Source organism: Loxodonta africana, chromosome 6, assembly GCF_030014295.1.
Source record: "Loxodonta africana isolate mLoxAfr1 chromosome 6, mLoxAfr1.hap2, whole genome shotgun sequence".
NCBI lineage: Eukaryota > Metazoa > Chordata > Mammalia > Proboscidea > Elephantidae > Loxodonta > Loxodonta africana.
The window spans coordinates 81190805-81211574 of NC_087347.1; the positions used below are offsets into that span (position 1 = coordinate 81190805).

A 20770-nucleotide genomic window follows, 5' to 3' on the forward strand; every position below is an offset into this window, starting at 1 on the left:
CTAATCAGGCCAAACATCCCCTCTGTAGTAAGACTCTGCCAGTTTGTATCATTTTAGACAGTAATATTCTTCCTCTGTGCTGATTTACACATTTTTCTTTATTCCTACTGACTCATTTTATGCTCATTGGAAATTGTTTGCATCTCCTTTCCCCATCAGTAAAACTAGGTGTTCCTTGAGGGCCATGTCATGTTTTATTTCTTTGTAGCTTCCTTTGTTAGCATATCAAGTGGAAGAACACTTCAGGAAAATTGTGCCTGCTGGGAGGAAACTGAGAAGAAAAGCCAGAAAAGAAAGCCAGAGTTGGCATCGGTGGTACTTAAAAAAAGATGGAAGGAGGTGAGCAGAACACAAATAATATTTTGGTAGGATGTCTGCTGTAAGAGCTGCCAAGAGCAGCTGTGGTCACAAGACTCAGCATAACACCTGGACTATAACGATGCACGACTGCTTACCAAAAACTGGCATTTGCTTAGTTTGGATTCTGATTTCCAGTTTAAGATATATAATGTGACTACATCCCTAAGTTATTTTACAAAGGGGAAAGAAATTAAAATAAGAGAAGCCTGGTTACCTGTAACAGTGGAAATTTTGTTTGTAGACCAGAAGGAGGTCAGTTAAAGAATTGTACATATAGAAATAAAAAAAGAGAGGATAAAATTGGCAGTTGAAAAGCAAAGCTTGAGGCCATTTAATCCATAGGCAATATTGAGAATTTGGTGGTAGAAAAGGAATTATAAATGTAATATCCTTCAGATGAATTCCTTATATGAAAATAGAGGGTTCTTTTATCAAATGAGAAGGCATCTCTAAAGCCCTTGACAAATGTAAGGTATCAGCCACTGCATTTATGGACTACCAATACTAATACCACCGACTATGTATGTGCTTACATTATAGAATATAATGGAAAATCAATCACAGTTTATCAGTGTTTTTTTTTTTTTAAAAACAAATTATAGCAAAAAGATTCAATGTAATCCCATAGTTGTAATTTTCAGACTGTGTGATTTGACTTAAAAGAAGATTATGTAGGAAGAAAAAAAAAGTCTGACTTGGGATTTTTTAATTTCACAATTCAATAAATGGAAAATTCAAACACAGAAGAGGGATTGGGTTTCCCTATAGTAAATTCTTTGTGATCTGCATTTTTCTAGGAACAATCTTAAGTAAAACTATAAATAAGAAGAGATTTGGATTTAGTTCTTTTTGTTGCTTTTTTTCTTGACTTTACTGTTGTTTTATAATTCACACATCTGAAACATTCATAGGGCCCTGGGTACCTTCATCAGGGACAAAGTTGTTCATACTACCTGAGGTGTAACTGATAGCTCCGAGTCCTTTTAAAACCCTAATATTTAACTATCCCTAAAGGAAAAATGGGACAGTAGATCAATCAATTATCTAGCTATCTGTCTGTCTGTCTATCATCTACCTATCTAAAGGAGAATGGGAAGTGTGGGTCTAAATGAAAAGGAATGTGTTCCTAACATGTTGCAGTGTCTTGGAATAAGAAAGGCCTCATAAATTCACACCACATAAATAACAACACTCAAAAGGACATTCCAGCATATGTATATGCCTCTTTCTTCAAATTCTAATATGTTATCAAATCATTCTTTAAGTCTTACTAAAAATTTGGTTCTCTTAATACCCCATAATTAATTTCAGCACATTTCCAATCCCTATGAAACTGGCTCAAGGTCATTTATTGCTAGCACTCCGTAATCATTCAACATATATGATTTTCTCTGTGTGGGCTTTGGGTGGGAGAAAAGTGTGGATGGATAACAAAGATTTCCTAAGGTTTGCTGTACAATTATATGAAGCTGTATAATCTGCGTAGATGTCAATTTGTTTAGTTCTTGGATCATATCGTCTTCCTCCTGAATACTCTTGTTCTTCAACAGCAAGAGTGGCTGTTATTGTTGTTAGGTGCCATCGAGTTGGTTCCAACTCACAGTGATCCCATGTATAAAACAACAAAACACTGTCCAGTCCTGCACCAATCCTCACAATCGTTGCTATGTTGGAGCCCACTGTTGCAACCACTGTGCTAATCCATCGCATGGAGAGTCTTTATCTTTTTCGCTGACCCTCTTCTTTACCAAGCATGTCCTTCTCTAGGAACAGGTCCCTCCTGACAATATGTGCAAAGTATGTAAGATGAAGTCTTGCTATCCTTGTTTCTAAGGAGCATTCTGGCTGTACTTCTTCCAAGACAGATTCGTTTGTTCTTCTGAAAGTCCATGGTAAATTCAATATTCTTTGCTAATACCATAATTCAAATGCATCAATTCTTCTCTGGTCTTTTCCTTATTCATTTTTCAGCTTTTGCATGCATATGAGCAATTAAAAATACCATGGCTTGGACCAGGCCCACCTTAGTCCACACCTTTGGTTTTTAACACTTTAAAGAGGTATTTTGCAGTAGATTTGCCCATTGTAATACATCGTTTGATTTCTGGACTGTTGCTTCTGTGGGTGTTGATTGTGGATCCAAGTAAAGTGAAATCCTTGACAATTTCAATCTTTTCTCCATTTGCTTATTGGTCCAGTTGTGAGGATTTTTGTTTTCTGTATGCTGAGGTGCAATCCATACTGAAGGCTGTGGTCTTTGACCTTCATCAGTAAGTGCTTCAAGTCCTCTTTACTTTCAGCAGGCAAGGTTGTGTCATCCACGTATTGCAGGTTGTTAGTGAGTCTTCCTCCAATCAAGGATGCCTAACTTTCTTAATTTTTTAGAGCATGATTAAATAATAGCACTTTTTGGGTGGTTAGTAAATATTAGCTAATATTAATGACAATGACAGCTACGTTAATACGAAAACTGCACGTCAATTTTCAAGAAGGGAAAGAAAAGACCCTCTCAGTTTTTTAAGCAACTACTTGCAGACAGCCCAGCAAAAAGACCTATCACCACTGTGATGAAAAGTCACAGATGTGTATGTGACTATGGTCCATGTACAAAGATCATCCAGCACTTCTGTCTTAGAACTGTGCTTTTCAGCTACTGTGATACATTTTCTCTTACTTTGTTATAGTGTTGAAGAACAGACAGCATAGCTATTTGACTAGAATTACGGCTAGCCTGTGTTAATAAAAACTCTATGGGGTAGTTCTACTCTGTCCTATAGGGTCGCTATGAGTCGGAATTGACTTGATGGCACTGGGTTTTGTGTTAATAAATATCCTTTCAGTATTTATTACAGAACAAAGCTGATGTAGTAGTCAGTCTGAGATTAAGCTTGACCTTGAAACTTTTAAACTCAAATTATAACTAAAGGAGCTAGACAACCACAAAAACTTACAGCAGAAGAAGACTGGAAATAGCTGAGAAACATAAAAGAAAAGGTGGGTTATTTAAAACAGATACTTAAATAAAAAATATAAGTCATCACTCAACATCTTAGTTTTAAGAATATGTAATGAGTTAATATTTATGAAAATTAACAAGATACAGTTTATCAATAAAGAAACATTGAATTTCTGCACCCGAAACATTCAAAAGAACAAAAGAAAAGTGCAGGAAAATTAAAAAAAAAAATCCTGGTGAGTTTTAAAAAAATTGTAGGACTAACTCAATAGTATTCTGGCAAATGTTTAACAACTAGCTCTTTAAAAAATGCATACATTTATTTTTAATTTTATTAATATAAGGAATGCATAGTATACAATTTACAAATAATAAAATATAAATACTTTATTACAATTCCATATAATCAATTGATTATCATAGAATGTGTTAATTGATTTTTGTCTAATTTTTGTATCCATAGTCAACCTATGGTTGCAATTGACGGGTGGGCACAGTTTGGACATGATTACTAGTTGACATTTTCATTTCAGTAAATGAGTAAGAGGAAAGTGAAACAACAAAGGCATGTTAAAACTTCACTTGTTCATCAATGATGTGAGTGACTTCTTTGCTAAATCAGATACTTTCTGAATACTGAAAGGATATTTATTCAATTTTCTATTCTATTTACAATGTAAAAGCTACAGAAAAGATAAACTTTAAGCTTAATTTGCATTATTCACATTTTTTTCTATCACTTCTTTAAGTTTAAACAATCAACAAAACAAAAAAGTCAAGCTCTGATTTGAAGCATTTGCCAGATTCCATGGTGTAAAAATATTCCTGCTGTGGCTGATTTCAAGCTAGTAAGCTAACATTACTGAAGGTGGAGCTAGGAAGAAATAGTATTTCCATCACTGAGACACAATAAGCACAACAAGCAATAAGCACAATAAGCTTATTGATAAGAGCATACATAATAGCAAAATGTAGTAAAATATTTAGGAAATTATTTTTGAATGTTTATTACTTTTGTTTTTTAGTATAATTAACTGTAATTATATTTAATTAATTATAATTTTGTTAATTTAAGTTTTTAATAATGGCTGTGTTTAACAACCAGTTCACAGTATTCTTGAGCATTTAATGACCAGCTCTTGCAAGCCAGTACGAGACCACCCCAGCACACTCTTGGACTAACTGACACATTATATTAATATAATTTTTTTATGAGAATGACCCAAACCACAAAATAAACATACAGTCAAAAGGAAAAAGAGCTATTTGATATCTATAAAATAACATTTTTAGAATTTCTCTGTTTGGATATTGGTAATGGATATTTTCACCCAAATAGCCTTAAACCTTTGGTAAAATGAAGGCAGGTAATACAGTCCTCTTGTACACACTCTTTACACATGCATACTTCTATTATTCGGGAATTCTACTACTGTTGATTTTGCTGCTATAGATATAGTCCAGTTTTGAAAATAGAAGAACTAATTGATTAGTGAGAATAATCACAAAAATAATGTTAAAAAAGATCTTTCCATGTGGCCAAGAGCATTTAATATGTTGGCAAGCATCTTATGGTTTTGTCAAATATTACTTAGACAATATAAAGGTAACCTTTGTAAAAAATAAGAGTAAAGGCAAGAGCAAATATGCTAAATTATAAGTGTATTTACTTTTTTTTTGCAATACTAATAAAAGCTGTACAAGGAACACCAACTTATTTTAATTAAAAAATTGACAAATTTTTTTATGCTTAGAAAATTAAATAACATTCAGAAAGAATTCTGAGAGTGTTAGAATAAAGCCTGGATTAAGAAGTGCACATCAGAGAAGAAAAGTAAGGCTTCATTGAGCAAGTACTTTGAGGTTTCCATAGAAAGGCATATGGCTCAGAGTTCAAACACTGGCATGTCGCTGGTCTGGATCTGAATCTGGCTCCACCACTTAGTAACAGTAGCACCCTGGACAAGTGTATAACAGTAAATGTTTTTAAAAGCTCACATTTCTTTTACTTTTGAAAAGAAACCCACCCTGGTGGGTTTGTGAGGTTGGAATGGATTCAGTCTCTTAAGTGAAACCATTAGAGATGCTTACTGGAAGAGTAGCAATTGGTTTCAGGATGTATGTTACTATTTATCACTCTTTTTTTTTTTTTGCTGTCTGTGCTGTGTGTCTGAGCCAAGCGTAGGCCTCCCTTCCGCAATGCTCCTCCTGCTTGCCTCCAGCTTTCCTTTCCTAATTCCATATTCTGACTACTAGTTGCTGTTGAGTTGATTCTGACTCATGGTGACCCCATGTGTGTCAGAGTAGAACTGTGCTCCGTGGTTATCTTTAAAATCAATCTTATTGGTTATTGTTGCAAGTAACATGCTCTTTTACACTTCTGATCACGGAAACTTCAATTATTAATCTCCATAACAAAGGAGCATGTTACTTGCAACATACTTTCAGTGATCACCCAGTCAAAAATGTAATTCATTGATTTATCAAATATATGTTGAGCTCTTTCTATGTAATATTGTATAAAAGGTTAAATATATTTAGAGATTTCAGATCCTGGATATACTAAAAGTTTTTGAATTTGGTAACTTTTTTTTATTTTAACTCACCAAGTAGATTTTATTGAAATGCCAATGAAGAATACTTAAAGAACTATTCTAACATATACATATTTTTTAATTATTTTGCTGTTGTTGTCAAGAATATATACAGAAAAACATACACCAATTCAACCATTTCTACATGTCCATTTTAGTGACATTGATTACATTCTTCTTTGTGCAACCACTCTCACCCTCCTTTTCTGAGTTGTTCCTTCCCCCATTAATATAACATCACTGCCCCCTAGGTTTCCTATCTAATCTTTCGAGTTGCTGTTGTCAGTTAGATCCTATATTTTTCTTCTGGAAGTAGATCAACCAGGCCTTTCTTCCAAGACACCTTTGGGTGGAACCTCTAACCTCGGCGAGCAGTCAAGCATGTTAACAGTCTGTACCCTGGAACTCCCATTCTGAGTGCATAAAAATGCATTTTCAGTCCAATCAGTTACATTAGCTTCTCTCTCCCCTCCCAATCTTTAACTTTTAAGCTGTCCATTTCTTCTAGTAAATTGTCCTTGATAAATGTTATAGAAAAATTTACTGAAGTTCTCATTCCAAGACTTACTTCCCTATCCTGCTACTTACACAAAAGTCACACTTTGTTGATGCTCCCATGGTGCCTAGAGTTCAGGGAATGTATTCAAAGACTTGAAGCAAACACTTGCTGTGACTATTGCCCATAAATCAATCTTGGTGAGCACTCAAAAAAGCTCTCACATGTTTCCATTAAAATGGTCTAGGAGAGAGCTCTGCAAATGGCTGCAGTAATGAGCCCATAGATACTTTTAAAGTCTGATGTGGTCAATAAAGGGGGAGGCAGCTGCCCAAACACCCCCTTCTCTGCAGCTCTGAAACATTTCCTGAAGGGAAGTAGGCCTGTCTGAGAGGTGCCACAATGCCCAGCCCTAGGTCTCAGTCATAATACTGTCAGTAACTCTGCCTTCCCTGCTCCTTTTACTTTGAGAAAATGAAAAGAAAGTCTCTCAAGAAAAGACTAGAGTGGCTTAGCTTCAGAAAAATTTAAGAGGTCAAAATTCTGACTCTCAGTCATGGCATTTGAATACAAAGGTTTATGATACCGATACAAAAAGCTGTGTGCGTGAAAGAATTAGTAAGCAAAAAAGATTCAGTTTGAACCAATCCATGTAATATTTATTGAGCTTCTCTCATTTAAAATGGAATACATGTGCTATTTTATTAATTAGCAGGAGGCTTGACTATATTTTCTGATTGGATGAAAAATATTATAAAATGTTTTCAGAATAGGTTTGAAACGTGAAGCTAGAATGAAAAAGATTGATGGCATTTTCCACAATCAGTGCCCTTGATGTTGAGTGCTGTCAAGTTGGTTCTGATTCATAGTGACCCCATGTACAACAGAACAAAACGCTGCCCAGTCCTGTGCCATTCTCACAATTGTTGTTATATTTGAGCCCATTGCTGTAGCCACTGTGTCAATCTTGTTGAGGGTCTCTCCACTTTTTTGCTGACCCTTTACTTTACCAAGCACAATGTCCTTCTCCAGGGACTGGTCCCTCCTGATAACAGGTCCAAAGCACATGAGACAAAGACTTGCCATTCTCGCTTCCAAGGAGCACTCTGGCTGTATTCCTTCCAAAACAGACTTGTTCATTCTTCTGGCAGTCCATGGTACATTCAATATTCTTCAACAACACCATAATTCAAATGCATCAATTCTTCTTCAGTCTTCCTTATTTATTTTTCAGCTTTCACATGCATATGAGGTAAATGAAAATATGCCTTGGATGAAGTGGCATCTTAGTTCTCAAAATGACATCTTGGCTTTTTAAACACTTTAAAGAGGTCTTTTGCAACAGATTTGCCCAATGTAAATACATCGTTTGATTTCCTGACTGCTGCTTCTATGGGCATTGATTGTAGACCCAAGTAAAATGAAATCCTTGACAACGTCAATCTTTTCTCCATTTCTCATGAGAATCATTATGGTAAAACAATTTAATATAATGGTATAAAAGTACAGAATGCTGAGTCAGACTGACCTAAGATTGAGTCTGGCTTCACTACTTATTAGCTTTATGCTTCTGGACAACTATTTAACTTTTCTGCTAGCAACAGGTTCCTCATGCAAAAAAATGGAAGTACTTATGGCATGTACCCCATACATTGTTGTGAGCAAGTTAATGCAAGCAAATTGTAAAATATAAGGGCAGTCTTTAGTACTGAATGAATGTTAATGAATGTTTAACAAATGCCAGCTATTATTGTTGTGATTATTATTATGAACTCTTATGATTCTTTAGGACTACTGCAAGCAACAATGTTGAGAGAGCAAACTCTGGAAATTCTTACTTCTGTAGCTGGAGAGTTTGAACCTCATGATGTTCCCTGGATAAAGTGACACACCTAAGACAGGAGTAGCAAACTGGCATTTGGCAAATGGAATATGGCCCTAAAAATTGTTTTATTTGATTAGACAGGCTTATTGTTATTATTAAATATAATGCCTTTTAGGCAGGCATACTCTAGTTATACCACCCCCTCTTGTCTCATACCTGGCTGCTTCTCACAGTTGTATGACCTTCCTGCCTCTGATGATATTTGACTTTGCATCTCTAATGTAGGTCTTTCTAAGGCTTCTTTCATATCCTACCAAAAATGTAACTGTTGTATGTCTCTTTTCTCTGGAGACCTGTTTTCTGTTTGGCTAGTTTTCCAGAACAGCCATTAAGAAAATTTGTGTTCTCTCTCTTTAGAAACAACATGGTCATTGTCATCATTATCATTGCTAACTTTTTTTTTTTTGAGCATTTACTAAATACCAAGTACACTGTAAAGTATTTTACATGCATTTACTCATTTAAACCACCATCAACCTTATAATGTAGGTTCTATTTTTATCAGCAATTATAGATGAGGAAACCAAAGGTCAAAGACATTAAATTTCTTGTCTCTAAGTAGACAGCCCTCGTGGCATAGTGGTTAAGAGCTCAGCTACTAATCAAAAGGTCAGCAGTGCAAATCCACCAGCTATTCCTTGGAAACCCTATGAGGCAGTTCTACTCTGTCCCTTAGGGTCGCTATGAGTTGGAATCGACTCCATAGTGAAGAGATTTTTTGTTTTTTAAGTAGACAGTCTTTGATGAGAACCTAGGCAATCCGGCTCCACACACCACATTTTTAACCACTATGATAGACTGCCACCCATCTATGGATTTTAACAGTCATCCCAAAGAGGTCACATTAACGGTGGGAATTGCAGTCATGTGATGGAAGATATATTAAGACAGTTAAAGGCTCTTAAAATAAACTGCTTAAAACCCCCCATACTCTGTTGAGAAGTAGGGTTGAGCCCACCAATATAAAACACAATTAGCACATACACTGGATGAGACATATGTATTTAGTTTTATAAATAGCGCTTCATGGTATCAGATGACTATGCTTCTAATTAACGCTTTTTAAAATTTTCTGGATAAATCAATCCTAATTATTCATTTTTTTTTTAACTTTCTTTAGATATTTTCAGTTAGATCATTTCTTTGTGGTAATGAAATGTCTCTGATTAAACATTTGTACATTTCAGCTAAAGACATCATAGATAATTTTTAAAAATCATTAAGTACATGAATATTGCACTCATGTCTTTAATATTTCTTTGCTCATCAAGCTGTCCAATACACACAGTTCCTGATTTCAACTACCATCACTATTATCACTCAGTCTGATATTATTAAATTGCCTTTTTTCACAGTTTTAAAGGACTGTACTTTAAGCACATTATCTATTTAATCAAGACAACCGAAAACACAGCCAATTAAAATAATTCACATGGTTTTTCGTTTTTCATGGAATCTGTGAGCCAAATGCACCAAATACAATGTTCTATTGAACTTATATATGGTACACTAATGGCACATTGGAAACCCCGGTGGCGTAGTAGTTAAGCGCTATGGCTGCTAACCAGGAGGTCGGCAGTTCAAATCCACCAGGTGCTCCTTGGAAACTCTAGGGGGCAGTTCTACTCTGTCCTATATGGTCGCTATGAGTTGGAATCGACTCGACGACCGTGTTTTTTTTTTTTTTTTTTTAATGGCACACACACATCAACACTGAAAACACCAAAATGTCCTCAAATATGATACTGTAAACAGGAGGGAAGAGACATTACCTGAAACCTCTGCAAATTATAACATGTAGAAAATCAATCTACTCCCATTCTCACATCTAACAAACAAAAGGTCAGAGCCAGTTGTAACAAAGTTAAAACTACAGTGAGGATCTTTTAGCTCCTAGGTTTCTGCTTTTTCACTTACATATAAAACTTAGTGAATTGATACACTTGAAAAGGAAAAATCATAGCAAACCTAAATATTTTTCTTTTACAATGGTTCCCAAACATACACCGACTACTTTACTGATGGTCAACTAAAGAAATAATAATTTCATTTAACACAGGAGGAAAAAATAAAAATAAGACCATGTGGGACTTGCTGAGTAACAATACACACTGTATTTTGTTGTTGTTGTTGTTAGGTGCCATCAAGTTGGTTCCGACTCATAGTGACCCTATGCACAACAGAACAAAACACTGCCTGGTCCTGCGCCATCCTTACAATCGTTCTTATGCTTGAGCTCATTGTTGCAGCCACTGTGTCAATCCACCTCGTTGAGGGTCCTCCTCTTTTTCCGCTGACCCTGTACTCTGCCAAGCATGATGTCCTTCTCCAGGGACTGATCCCTCCTGACAACATGTCCAAAGTATGTAAGGCACAGTCTCGCCATCCTTGCCTCTAAGGAGCATTCTGGGCGACTTCTTCCAAGACAGATTTGTTCGTTCTTTTGGCAGTCCATGATACATTCAATATTCTTCGCCAACACCACAATTTAAAGGCATCAACTCTTCTTCAGTCTTCCTTATTTATTGTCTAGCTTTCACATGCATATGATACGATTGAAAATACCCTGGCTCAGGTCAGGCGCACCTTAGTCTTCAGGGTGACATCTTTGCTCTTCAGCACTTTGAAGAGGTCCTTTGCAGCAGATTTGCCCAATGCAATGTGTCTTTTGATTTCTTGACTGCTGCTTCCATGGCTGTTGATTGTGGATCCAAGTAAAATGAAATCCTTGACAACTTCAATCTTTTCTCCTTTTATCATGATGTTGCTCACTGGTCCAGTTGTGAGGATTTTTATTTTCTTTATGTTGAGGTGTACTGTATTTTTTAAGCACAAAAAGGAATTTTCAAGGGTGATTTTGTCTGTATGTCATTTTTTGGGCCTAGAGCCTAACACCTGGGGAAGATCTGACTCCCTACATTTTAGGTCATGGGCAATGATTGTATATGAAAAAATTTCAACAAAACATTTGACAATGTCACTTGGCAACCTTTAGACAAGATGAAAACTCTGAAGGAATATATCAAAATTAGTTCTAATTAATGACCAAGTTTAGCTTTCCATAATTCAGGAGAGAGAAGACAGTTAATATGGACATCATGGTACCACAAAGATGGAATTAAGAATGTAGGTTTGCACTGTATTTGTGTAAGACATGACTGTGGGAGAAAAAGCAAATAAGTAAAACAAAAACAGAATTTAAATAAATCTCAGGAGGCTGGAACAAAGAGCTAAATCTAAGAAATTACCATTATTAAGGCTAAATATGAGGTCTTGATATTGAATTTAAAACAAAATAAAACAATAAAAAATGAACTGTACTGGTATAATGTTAATGATCTGACTTGGTAATGCCTTTTTATCCTGGATGATTCAAAGGATGGTGAAGGTGAAAGCAACTTGGATTCCCTCAAGTGTGTTATAAAGCTACTGCATAAATAGCTGCACAGCATCCAATTAAACACTGATGTTTCTGCCTGGGAAAGCTAAATATAAGCCAATGAAATAGAAAGGCACATGTTAGGAATGCATAATTACAGGGGGACCCTATTTAAAACATGGCTCACCATTACATGGATTTACATACAATGACCTATAAATCAGGATCCTGATATATCACTACAACATCCATCAAAATCATATATTACAAAGTTAACTCATAAATTTATTTCCACTAACGTTCATGCCATTATGAAGTACCACAGTAATTTTTTTTAACTCTATATGGTTCAGTTGTATTAAGAAAAGACAACCCTTTAGAAAACTAAATGTTATCTATCAAGTATTCAGTAGTCATTGAACTAGGTACCATTCCAAGCACTGAGAAGAATACACACTTAAGCTCTATAAATCTCCAGAAAAGATCAGGTGTGTACACAAATAACTACAATGTAAAGTAGAACACAGTAAGTGTTGGAAGAATACTAACATGAGTTTCTACAGAAACTGGATCATGTCTCATTTACTTTTAGATTTTCAGCTTCTAATTCTAGTGCGGTGCACGGCAAATAGTAAATGTCTAACAAGTGTCCATTCATTTATACAAGTATTTATTAAGTACAGGTGTTAGACATACAAAGACCTCATTTCTACCTTTAATGAGCTTACATTCATTCCTTCAAAATTCATTTCAACTGCCCGGCTTATTAAGGTAAGGACATGTGGATGTAGGAAAATATGAAGGCAGGGTGCAAGATGATGAGAAGGTAAGGAGATCTACTGTGAGCAGGAGGAGGAGAGGAAAACAACTGGAGCAGCCTGATGAACACCTAGTGCTTTGAGATGGGAGAGAAAATAGACTGCAGGCCCCTAGCAGAATGGCTGTGTGGTGATAATGAACTGCTGAGTAGAAAAACACACAGTTTTATCATTATCTCCAAAACTTCTTAAAAGTTCTCAGATGTTTTCAGTGAAAAAGGGATATGGACTGAAGAATATGGGGTAAAGTGGTTAAGAATCCTGGCCTGCAAAAAAAAAGAAAAAAAGATTGAATAGTGGAGCAAATGATGAAGGACAGAAAGATATGTAAAGAAATATAGTATCTCCTTGTTAAGAATTGAATTGTGTCCCCCAAAAATGCGTGTCAACTTGGCTAGACCATGATTCCAGTGTTGTGTGAATGTCCACTATTATGGGATCTGATATGATTTTCCTATGTCCTGTAAATCCTACTTCTGTGATGTTAATGAGGCAGGATTAGAGGCAGTTATGTTAATGAGGCAGGACTCAATCTACAAGATGAGGTTGTGTCTTGAGTCAATCTCTTTTGAGATATAAGAGAGACGAGAGCAGAGAGATAGGGGACCGCATTACCACCAAGCAAGAAGAGCCAGGAGCATGCTTTCTTTGGACCCGCGGTCCCTGTACTGAAAAGCTCCTAGACTGATGACATGGGCCTTCCCCCAGAGCTGACAGAGAGAAAAAGCCTTCCCCTGGAGCTAGTGCCCTGAATTTGGATTTCTAGTCTCCTGAACTGTGAGATAAAACCCTGGTGACATAGTGGTTAAGTGCTATGGCTGCTAACCAAAGGGTGAGCAGTTCGAATCCGCCAGGTGCTCCTTGGAAACTCTATGGGGGCAGTTCTACTCTGTCCTGTAAGGTCGCTATGAGTTGGAATCGACTCGACGGCATTGTGTTTGTTTTTTTTTTGTTTTAAACTGTGAGAGAGTAAATTTCTCTTTGTTAAAGCCATCCACTTTGGTATTTCTGTTATAGCAGCACTAGATGACTAAGACACTGCTAAGTTGAAGGAAAACAAGAGTAAGAAGTAACAAAAATGGGTAGGAAGACAAAGAAAGAAGGAAAAGGGGTTGTGGTCTGACTTTGGAACACTGGAATTTGTTTTTCAGGGGTAGAGCTATTCTAGTTAGCAAAAACATTCTGGGCGAGACCATGGACATAAGACGCTAAATGGTAAAAGGGTGGCAAAGAACATGAATGGAATAGAAATAGGCTAATGGGTTACCACATAGTTACTGATATCACTCAGTTTTATGGAAGATATTGGGATGGAAAGAAGGGAGATCTTTGCCAAAGTTTTTGAATGTTCATGAAATACCAGGAGATTCTGAGGCGATGGCAAAGAGGATGAGTAAAATGAAAGATTTAGGTAAGTTTTCATGGAGAAAGGCATTGTATACGAACCTCGTAGCAGGTGAAGAACTTCAATAGTCAGAGATTGGAAGACAGAGGAGAGGACATTTCAGCCTGAAGGATGAATAATAAATAAGGCCAGGGGATGCAGCAAGAGTTAACTATCTCTGATTCCTTATTATTGGAGTCCATGATCTCTCAAATGAAATGATCTGATAACAATTCCACTGTATTAGTCAATAGGACTTACAGTACATTCAAGTGAGCATTTTCTAAAAGGATCACTAGTTCATATCTACCTTCCTTCACTCTTGACTATCCCAACTGCTTAAGTCTCTTACCTCCAACAAACTAAACACCTAATGATTCAACTGGCCAGTGTTTGGTGTTCAAGTATGGACACTGACCTAGTACAGGCAGATGTTCAGCTGGCTCCAGGACTGGTCCCATAAAAAAAAAAAAAAAAAGCCCGGGCTAATTGGTTCTTTTTCAATACAGGAGGATGCAGAGAATAAGGGCATCTTTTGATTTAACAGAAGCATTTCAGAGCAGGCTTGTCCTATGCTGCTTATCTCTTCCTACTTGGTCTCAGCTCTAACTTACAATGCTATTTTGGATCCTTGTTCTTAGAATCACATTATCACAGAGTAGGAAGGGGCTTTTGTGGGTCATGTGATTCTACCTCCTGCTTAAATTAAAGACATCCCCTAAAACCCCTGTGTTCAATCTCTGCCTGAACACTCCTCTAGTATCTGGAAAATTGTTAATTGAGGGGTAGATTGCTACATTGGTCTTTGTTATACTCAGTTCTCAAACTAAAACCACAATGCTGGGTAGACATGATCTGTCACTGTATCTCCAAGTTATAGTTAATCTTGGAGTCTCTCACTTTGACATGTCTGAAAACAGCTAGCACAGAGCCTGTAAGACACATGATACTTGCTGAAACTGAATCTAAATCTTCAATGCACTCTCCTGCTTAGTTAACAGAGCTGACACGGTTCAGTCATACATCCAGTAAAGTTTCAAGTCCAAATGTGTTTGCTGTTGATTTTTATCTCCAGCTCCATTACAAAATGTGGAGTCAGTGAGAAGGAAATGGCATTGGAGAAGACTCTGACTTAGCTGCATGTTTATGCATTGCATATTCAGAGAGAAAGAGAGGTAACTAAGAAAGGAAGGAAGGAAGAAGCAGGGAGGAATGGTGAGAAGGAGGGAAAGAAGGAGGGAAGGAAAGAGAGACACATGGATTTGCATTCCAGCTCTTGGATAAGTTATGAATATATCTCTGAACATTAATTTCTACATTTACAAAATGTTAATAATGATGGCTTCTAATCACACATTTTTTATACCAAATTGAACACAAGAATGTTAGTGTTTTGTAAAATTCTATCTCTAGGCAAGACATCTATTGCCTGCTTTTACGTGCAATTTAGAGTATCCTTTTACCTCTCCTTATTTTCACTTCCTAAATACTGTACACTGATTTGCATAAACACTTTGTTTCAGAAAAAGCCATACGTGCCTTTTGGGAGGATGCTTCATTACACAGCTTCTCATTACCCTTGTGAAGTGCCAAATACCTTGAGAGGGCAGAAAAAAAATTCAGTCCTCTCTAGTTTCTCTGTAGCTCTCCTTTTGACAGTGCTCAAGTGCAGGCTGATGGGCTATAGAGCCACAGGGATTTGATGAAACAAAGCGTTCCACAGTAATACAGAATCCAGCTGCTTCTGTCTCAAGGGAAGTACCAGATATGACCTTGGTTGATCGCTGGTAAGTATGCTAGTTGCCTAGCAAAACTCAAAAGTCCAAGGAAAAAAGGCATCACGTCTTTACTGATTTATACCTATTAAGCTTTTATTATCATAATGAGATGTGCTGCAAATTGAATATTTAATAGAAAGCTTAGAATAGCATGAAATTTTCTACTACCATAGCTGCTGACAGGTACCAAAAACAATCTTACCGATGTTTATATCTCCAACGATAACAAAATGTTATGTTACACAATATGTCAGTGCTTATAAAGTACTGAGTACATGGGATATTTTAAATTTTAAAGATAAGCCCATGGTGAGTGAGATTGTGAAACTAAATTTGAGTTTCTAATGCTATATAAATTGGATAGTCTTAAAAAAACCTTCTTTACTTTAAAATAGGTAATTACTTTTATTCTTGAAAATAGAAAAATAGATTAAAAATATAATTTATCAATAATAACATTTCCAAACGTTTACGACCATAGACGACATGAAGTAATATACATTGGAATACTGCAGATAAGTAAATACCTTCAGCTAGATGAATAAATAACAATTTTCTCAAAATCTGCATATAAAATCTTGGACTAGCGAATCATTTTAAATGCATTTCTAGAAACGAGAAACCCTCTTAACTACTCCTCTCACCCTGGTTAAAATGCTTAGATCTTTTACACAGCTAACAGTCTAGGTACTTTGTCTTTTCATTCTTTGTTATTTCTCCTGATTTAGCTCCCTCTACAATATGAATATGATGAACAAAGCAAGCTATTAAATAAAAAGGGAATTTTTATTAAATAATTTCTTTTATTATCTTTAAAAAGTCCTGAAAGATCTCTGCTAGATTTCATTTAATACAAAGTCAAATCAGCAATTTAGTAAACTAATCATTGCCAGCTACCACTGACATTAATGATGACCTGAAACCTTTCAGTAACTTCTTGGACAGCATAAAACATGTCTATTTTAGTCAATAGGAAAAATAATCTATGAGTTGACATAACTCATAACAAAAGTCTAGTTGGCTGAAAATTTTTTAGTATTGTATAATTTAGCTGATCATGCTACTTCAATCTGTTGCTTTGCATTCATGAACATAATCTGCATTACTGTTAGCAATTTTTGGCTGATTAAATTTAAAACTTACTTGTTGCAGAGACACATAATATGAACAGAAATAAAAATTAATAATATAAGAATTCATCCATCATTCTATTACCTCAGCAAATCAAACCATATTCAATTTTGCAGGGAACCCAGGCTCTCTCTACCCTTACACACTCTTAGACTTTGCCTGGGAGCTTGGGTAAAATTCTTCTTTTCTTACATTATCTCATGGACTTTCATATATTGCCATAAAATCTCCATAACTATCATGACAACATATTCATTGTATGAGTTACCATAACTTAATGGATAATTTTCCCACTCTTGGCATAAAGTAATTCCCCTCCCCTCATTCTTTATGTTACCATTAACCACCAACATTTTTGGTTATGTAGCTTTCCCCTTGTTTTTGATGTTTCCTCCTTCAGATAAATTCTCAGAAATGCAGAGTTTTAGATATGAATATTTTTATGGCTCTTATACATGTTGCCAAAATGCTTTCTAAATTTCACCACCAATAGTAATGTAAGTTCCTAAGATTTGTACTGTGATCTTCACTAGCACTTAGGTATTAGTATTTTTTATTCACGGGAGGAGTACTAACTGCACAGGAATGAAATGGCATCTTATTTGTATTGTTTTAATCTGAATTTTATTACTATTAATTTTATTAATACTTGCTAACCATACTTCTTATAATGTTAATTAACTTTGGGGGAAGATCTTCTTAGTGTTTATCTTAAAAATACACTTTTTTAATACTCTAGAAAATAAATCTATACCACATTAACTGCAAATACTTTTTCTCAATATAGATCGTTTCCTTTACTTTGGTTTTTTTTTTTTTTTTTATTAACAGATAAGTTCAAAATTTTCATATCGTAAGACCTGTTCAGTATTTTCTCGTGTGATTTTTTTCTATTGCTTCAAAGCTCAGCTAATGATTCTGGCAAATGTCTGACAAATATGCAACTTCCCCATGATTTGACTTTAAAAAATATCTATTTAATCAATCTGGGACATATCTGGGCATATGGCATGAGGTGTAGATTTAAGTTATCTCTTTCCTAAATGTGCTAATAATATACACTACAACCATTTACTGAGTAATCTTTTTATTAAATAACCCTCTTTTCTATTGTTATATGATGCTGATTTTCTCATATACATTATATTTTCATATGTAATACATTGGAATTTTCTATGTTTTTGTATATCTAGTGCAGTACCAAAAGTTTTAAATTGTATTTTTTCTACTATGATTTCATATCTAAAAAGGCTTTTCAACATTTGTGTCTTCTTTTCAAAAATATCTCTTTATTCTTATCAGCTTATTTTTCAAAATAGATTTTTATTACTTTCTAAGTAAATTCAGTAAAGGGTTTTATTCAGATTGTACTCTTATATTTACAAATTGATGTGGAGAGCACTGATAGCTTCATTTACCTTTATAACCAGAAACATAACTTGTCTCTCCACTAATTAAAGTTTCCTTTTATAGCTCTCAATAAGTAACATTTTAAAGATATGTTCAACAGTATATGCTAATTAAAGGGCAGGATGAGATAGTGGAAAAGGTGGAGTCTATGTAGTGAGACATGTATGTATGTATGTACCCAGGTTCAAATCCTATGTGATCTTAGACTCTCTGGACCTCAGTTATTCTTCCTCTGTCAATTCTCAGGATTTCTATAAGGAGTAGGGATAATGCATGTAAAGCTATTGGACCACATCATGTATCCAATAATATTAACACATGCTTAGTACTTGACATGTTTACAAAGTTCTTTCATTTATAGCATTTCACTTATTCTGTTTGATCACCATAAACCCGTTAGGTGTTCTTGTTATTATTAGTTTAACTACCAGATTTTTACGTATTTAATGAGCACTTTCTGTGTTTGCCCTCCGCGCCCTCCCCCTCCACGAGGCATTCTCGAAAGCGTGGTATGCTAACTTTTCTTTACAGTAATATGTAAAAAAAAAAACCTGACATAGTGGCACCTATACCTTACGGGGGTGGAGGGGCATGGCCGGCAAACAAAAGCAAAAGATGCACATTATTTGCGCAAAAATATGGTATTAGTGCTAAGATCATATAAGTACACAGGAAGCTTCTTTTGAATCAAAAGCAGAGGCTCATTTCATACCATTGTAATATATGCAAATGTTTTGTTGATCATCTACATCACACATTAACTTTGTCTCTGAATAGTTTATGAATTTTCTGCTATATTAATTGTAATTGCCCTTTCATTATATTTTCTAATTAGTTTTGCTTGTTTATAAAATGCTGTTGATTTTAATATACTTATCTCATGTTCAAATGTTTTATTGTGTTCCTCATTAACTCTTAAAAATGGAATTGATTCCTTTAGTTTTCTGGGTTGCCAAATTTTCAAAATAAATTCTACTTTATGGAATCACATATTAATGCAATCAGCCTCTTAACTGGAAAATGGAAAAAACAAGACCAGTTATCTATCATGGTATCATGATATATTCAAACCTTCCTATTTAGGAAATTCAAGAAAATTATTTAGCTACTTCTAGTAAGTTTCTTTTCAAGGAGCCCTGGTGGTACAGTGGTTAGTGCTTTGGCTGCTAACCAAAAAGCCCTTGGTTCAAACCCACCAGCTGCTCCACGGAGGAAAGTCTGCAGGGGAAAGTGGCAGCCTGCTTCTGTAAAGATCACAGCCTTGGAAACACCATAGGGCAGTTCTACTCTGTCCTCTAGGGTCATTATGGGCCTATGGGTCAGAATTGACTAACGGCAATGGGTTTGGTTTTTGGTAGCAGTTTCCTTTAGCATGTAGATTGTACCACCTTAAGAATTTTCCTCATCAGTCCTGCAAACCTCATAATACCTTGCCTGACAGGAAGCGTTGATATTAGTGTGCCAAAAAAGTAATCAAAGAGAAAGCATGCATCTTCTTTATCTCTTTGTGGGTTTTAATATTATCTTTGGGGATGAGAGAACAAAGGGATGTGGCAGAAAAGAGGCATAGGCTGCACACACTTGCACACTGGGGAGAGTTTTTCTGCTTTCTCGTCTCTTCTTAATGCATGCACGGCTAAGCTCTTTCTCATCATAACCTTGAGCTTCCACTCCTAAACACACCCTGGCTGTTCTCACAGAATACCTTTTCAGTTATGGAAGGATGCATTTATTTGAGCCTGGATTTACTGCCAGCCCTGTCTTTCCCAACCTATGCCCATGCCTAGGCCCATTGCTGGAAAAGTAAAAATGATACAACAGCATTTTCATTGAATCAGTTGTTTGGCATAATCAAAAAATCCACTGCAAAAAGTAATCTCAATAAGGGAGTCCAATGAGTTGCCTCAAAAATATTTCATTTTTAGTAAATCATTTTTTTTTGTTTTAGATTAATTACAAAAAAAAAAAAAAAAACAAGGATAAATAGCAATAAAGATGAAAAAAAAAATGACTAAGATGACAATTACTTTTGCCGTAGACCCAGACAATCCGCTTCAGCTATGACTTCAGTACTCACGGGTGAAATGATTAGAGGTGGATGGATTGACACTGTCCCCACTGTCAGCACTTTCACTGCCGGAAACGTCATCATCCGATTCCCGCACAGAGGAGCAGGGTGAGGAGCCGTCAACTTCTTCAAACTTCCTCTTTAAAATTCCACTCATAGCTGCAGCGCTGTCACATGTACCTGTAACAGGAACGGGAGCAACGAAGCATTGAAATATTTGACCGCTGAATGTGTGGCCAAGGTCTCCTGAGTCATCTTTACATGGTTCTTTATACACGAGCTGAGCTATCACTTTCCCTTGAAAGGATCACTAAGCAGATTTTTTTTTCTATTTTTAAATTAACAAAAGTCACATTAAATTAAATATGATCACTTGACTATTTGGTTACCAAAATCTATCCGTTTTTTTAGACATAATTCATTTCATCTTAGTACCTCTATTCCTTTTTGTCAGAAAATTGAGAAAACCTGCATGGCTCCATGAAATTCTGCAAAGGAAAAATAAATGCTG

The 20770-nt window shown here is 35.7% G+C and overlaps 1 protein-coding gene across 1 annotated transcript in view; it reads right to left on the bottom strand.

Moving 5' to 3' along the window:
- CSRNP3 (cysteine and serine rich nuclear protein 3) overlaps positions 1–20534 on the bottom strand; it is an 81820-nt gene extending 61286 nt beyond the window's left edge. The window contains exon 1 of the mRNA XM_010602861.3: positions 20269–20534. Within this exon, the coding sequence (XP_010601163.1) occupies positions 20269–20416 (148 nt within the window). The 5' untranslated portion in view covers positions 20417–20534. The remainder of the gene's footprint in view (positions 1–20268) is intronic.
- Positions 20535–20770: the final 236 nt, after the last annotated feature.